Source organism: Caenorhabditis briggsae, assembly GCF_000004555.2.
Source record: "Caenorhabditis briggsae complete genome, chrX, whole genome shotgun sequence".
Taxonomy (NCBI): Eukaryota; Metazoa; Nematoda; class Chromadorea; order Rhabditida; family Rhabditidae; genus Caenorhabditis; species Caenorhabditis briggsae.
Window position 1 is genome coordinate 14,534,277 of NC_013491.2, and position 4,508 is coordinate 14,538,784.

Here is a 4,508-nt window from a genome sequence, read left to right on the forward strand (position 1 = left end):
TAAAATGTTGCTGATATCCTGATAAACATTTTACTAGTTAACCACTTTTTGATATCTTTCAAAAGAAGTGAGATATATAGGCTCAAAGTGGACGACCCGGGTGTCGTTCTATTAGAGGTTTTACGGTATATTTTTAGAATCAGAGATTCGAAACTATCCGGTTTATTGAAATATATAATTACTAAATCAAGTTAATAATATTTTATTTCGATCAGATTGTTTTGCGACCCACAAAATGTATTATTAGTAACTTGACCTGAAGATTTATTCCCATCCTTTCGTCTATCGAACCAGAGTTCACAACTGTTTAGCCCTGCTTCTTGACTGCCATCTTGAATGCAAGGGCTCATTTATCAATTTATTTGATCCCAACTGCAATGGGGAGGAGCTCGCACAGCTCTCTTTTTTGAAACCTTTGCTTCCATTCTATTCACTCACGACGATTTGATCTGTCTTTTGTTCTGAGCTCAGACATCAGATAATAAATCACCAGCATCCATTCTCTCATCTTGGGTCGGAAAGGTGAGTTCTCTATTTCAACTGCTTATGAGGGAATACAAAGAATGAGAACTGTTTACGTGAAAGCTACTACATAAGAGAACTGGGGGTCAACTGTGAATAAGATCTTGTAATTGTAACTATTTATTGACAGAAAGACATAAAATACTCACATGTCAGAAAATGCCCCTCACGAGGCCGATCTGAGTGAAAGAGGGAAACCGGGAGAATTATGATATATAACACAGAAAAAAATGATACCGGTAAGAAGAAGAGAAAATGGGGTAGCAAATATATCAATAACTAGTTATACTAGACGAGACTAAAAATTCATATTTTTCACACCAGCCTGTTTGCCGCGCGTCCGGCGCTTCAAACGTCTGGCTGGTGCGCCTGCAGCGCGAGTTTGGCGCTTCACTCTTCATCTTTTGGGCACTTTTCCACAACCTAATCAAAATCTCTTCTCGTTGTTCTCTTGACCTGGCAACCCTCAAAAAAATTTTTTTAACGATAGATCAAATTTGGTATGACAGATTTTTCCTTTGGGAAACTTGCCTCCTAGGAAAAAACGGAATGACACAGCTCTGAAGCTATAAGTTCTTTTTTTTGTACCTATCAAATCTGGAACTTTAGGAATCTCGTTTTTGAGACGGGTATAGCTACATATATTTCAGTGTTCATTTTTTCCATAAGTAAAAAGTCTAATCTTGTAATTATTGAGTTTTGTTTAATTTCTTTCACCCTATTGTCTTTAACAAAAGCTCACCCTAAACGTCAACTTAGAGCTCAATTATCTCGATTCCTGAGAAAAATTTCAACGTTTCGTGAACTCATATATATATTATCTGTGCGCTTATATTAGAGGAAATACGATACCTGTATATTGTTTAAAATTTCCTCCGTATTCAACAGTTTACTCTCAGCCCCACGCAATGTTCTTCATTTTTTGAGATTTTTGCTTCATTTTTCATTGCTTCATTTTTTTTTGCTCCACAAAGTGTTGTAATCTTATAATGTCGGAACCTCCCTCACCCTGGGAAAAACTTCGAGGATTGGCGATAAAACACAAGATGATATTAAGAAGATAGGTTTAGTTTTTGCTCATTTACAAATTATTTTCCACTTATATGTTTTTTCGCTGACCGAGTTCCCGATAAGATATGATTCTCACACGTTGAATGCAATTTTTGTTTCATTTTTCAATTCAAACGAATTTCAGGTAGTTGTCAATATGTTCTTCAAACGGGAGAAAATCGTGAAAAAGTTCTTGACGCTCCAGGCAAAATTCTTCCGTTCATGTCACAGAGCTAGTGAAAACGAGAAGGAGATGAAACAAGAAAATGAAGATCTCAAAAAGAAATTGAAGTTGGCGGAGCTCACCTCCAGAAATGAAGTAAACGAACTTAAAAAGAAAATGAAGCGCCAAGAAAAAAAATCAGAGGAACGTATGAAAAAGTTGAAGGGAAAAATGACATCGCAACTGTTGAAAGAAGTCATCGAGTGTACGGGTTGTGTTCTGGACCAAGCCTGGATTGTTCCGAAATGTGAAGAAGCTCGTGTCGAGTCGTCGGATTATCAAGAAATGATGGAGTTGTTGGATACGGAGAAATTCAAAGTTTTAGAAGCGGAATTGGAGAAATGTCAAGATGAGTTGGATGAGGAACGCAGCAAAAATGTTCGATTGTTGGACAAATTCCGCTACTTAGATGAACTTGAAGAGTGGGACGTGATTTCGGAATTCGAAAAGGCCTTTATGACTTCTGAAGATACCATGAAAACCTGGAAACAGGAAGAACTGAACAGAATCAAAAAATTGAGTGATCGGCTAGAGGAGCTTCGTCAGACCACCGATCCTGAATTTTATCCCGAAGGTCCCAGCTTCATGCAACTTTCCGAAAACACGATGGAAGGTTTTAATCTTGGTGAGTTTGATTTTGTGCAACAATACCTACAGTACCGGCCAATAAGATATATAAAAACAAATTTTTCATATTATTTCCTCCAATTTTTACTATTTTCGGAAGTCTGGAGCTCGGCTATCAAGTTCCGATGACTTTGAAAATTTTGGAAAGTGTAAAACAAAAAAGAAACAATTTTTAGAAAATTCTGTGAATGCAAAGTTTTCTATCTAGGTCTGTTTTACACCCTTTAAAATTTTCAAAGCGCTTGGATTTCACTGCTGTGCTTTAGACTCCAACGGTCAAAATGGATGGCCGGAAATCAACCGTTTTTGTGTATCGGTAATGCGCATATTTTGCAAAACTTTGAGAAATTTCATCATTGTTTTACAGATATAGCCGATAATGGTGTTGTTACCAGATCCACAAAAACGCTCATCTACGATAACTGAACGTTCTGTTCATCCCCACGAAACGGTGCTCGTCTCACTTGCAAAACGAATTAGATGTTGAAATTTTTTGAAACTTAAGTTTTGTGTTTAAGTTTTGTAAAACAGTAGTCACATTGTGTGTTTGTGCAGTTTTCATGTCTATAACGCTTTGAAGGTTTCTATATTATTTGGAGTGTATTTTATGTAATAAATATTATATGCGCAAATAATGGAACACCTAGATCAAATAGAGAATACCGTATTTTTTCTAACAGAAGCCCACCCGATAGTACAATTTGAGTTCAATTATCTCGTAAAGTTCAAAAGATATCAAAAATTTTCAACTGAGAAAATGTTTTCATAAGTTCAATAACATTTCATTAGTTGATAATTTTTTGATGTATTTTGAAGGAACCGAGATAATTTAGCTCGAATTGCATGAATGTGGTAGACTTCTATTAGAGAAAATGCGGCATACTGTATTTCAGATTTTTAAAAAACCCTTCTGAATTGTTCGAAAAATCATGAACAAATTTCTAACAATGGTCAACATTTCTAAGGATATTACAAATATTTTTTCTGAACTCAAATATTCACAATAAAATTGGAATCACGACTGATATGATTTCATTTATGAAATGAGATCATCAGAAAAACCTATTTGTCTCACCGATCAATAAACTTTGGAATTCTGAAGATCTTCAACTGTTCAACCCTCATAAAAACAAATCGACTTTATGACCCTACATTGTCACCATTTCTCAGAGATTTTTTATCACTCGAACGTGATAACTGTTATGTCTGAACTCGAATCAAGTCATATGATTTATTCGATATCAATCATACCGAAAACAATATCATTTAATGTTTTTGCAAATTTTAATCATAACTACGTCAGCGCAGGACACATAGAAGAGGGGTAGAGACATACAACAACCAAAACGCATCCCGACATCAAAACCACCCGGATCTGATTGGACTTCCTGACATGAAGGTTGTAGATTCGGTGACAGGGACAACAGTGAAGCGCACTTTTTTTTGTGCCGTGGATTGAGCAGTTGGTTGCTCAGTGGGGAGCTTAAGAGCAGAGGTCAGCTTGTTTTCTGGACGACATGGGCACTCTTTTTCACATTTGTACTGGAAAAAAGAATTGGGATAAGGAGATCGAAACGGATCAGAAGTAAGTTGTTCTGGAGCACACAAGGAGTATATATCTAACTCGTTCAGTGTTATAAAAGGTTCAATGTGACAAACATGGGTTGAATGCTTTAGAGAGAAATAAAGGTCAAACGACTTACTGTGACGTCCAATATCTTAAAGTAGGACGACGCCATACGGCTACTGCAGTAACAATTGAAGAAGTGCCGGAATCACTGAAAAAACAAAACATCAGAATCAGCAAGGCCACTTCGAGGCGGTAAAAATCATGTTCTGCCAATATCAATATTGTCCTCTCCTACCACCACAACCACCACACACATACACTCACCGTTCCGTATCCTTCTCCTTTTTTCTCTCCTTTTTTTCCTTTTTTTCCCAAAACAAGGCGAGAAGAAGTCAGTCAATTGATAATGATTTTCTACCCTCTCCGTCTTCGTTGTCGCCGTTTTCTCATTCTTCAGTTGATGACGATGGTTTTGTGTGTTTCACACTTTTGATCGTCTTCTCTTGGCGTGTCTCC

At 36.8% G+C, this 4,508-nt stretch overlaps 2 protein-coding genes across 2 annotated transcripts; one reads left to right on the forward strand and one right to left on the reverse strand.

Moving 5' to 3' along the window:
- Nucleotides 1–1,729: 1,729 nt before the first annotated feature.
- Nucleotides 1,730–2,848, forward strand: CBG27894 (the record flags this gene model as incomplete). The annotated part of the gene is made up of 2 exons (XM_045240140.1): nucleotides 1,730–2,420; nucleotides 2,790–2,848. The coding sequence occupies 2 exons, from the start codon at nucleotides 1,730–1,732 to the stop codon at nucleotides 2,846–2,848; spliced, it is 750 nt and encodes a 249-aa protein (XP_045097892.1).
- Nucleotides 2,849–3,781: 933 nt separating this feature from the next.
- Nucleotides 3,782–4,161, reverse strand: CBG00131 (the record flags this gene model as incomplete). Its single annotated transcript, XM_002645207.1, has 2 exons — nucleotides 3,782–3,964; nucleotides 4,126–4,161. 2 exons carry the CDS (start codon nucleotides 4,159–4,161, stop codon nucleotides 3,782–3,784), a joined length of 219 nt encoding a protein of 72 aa, XP_002645253.1.
- Nucleotides 4,162–4,508: the final 347 nt, after the last annotated feature.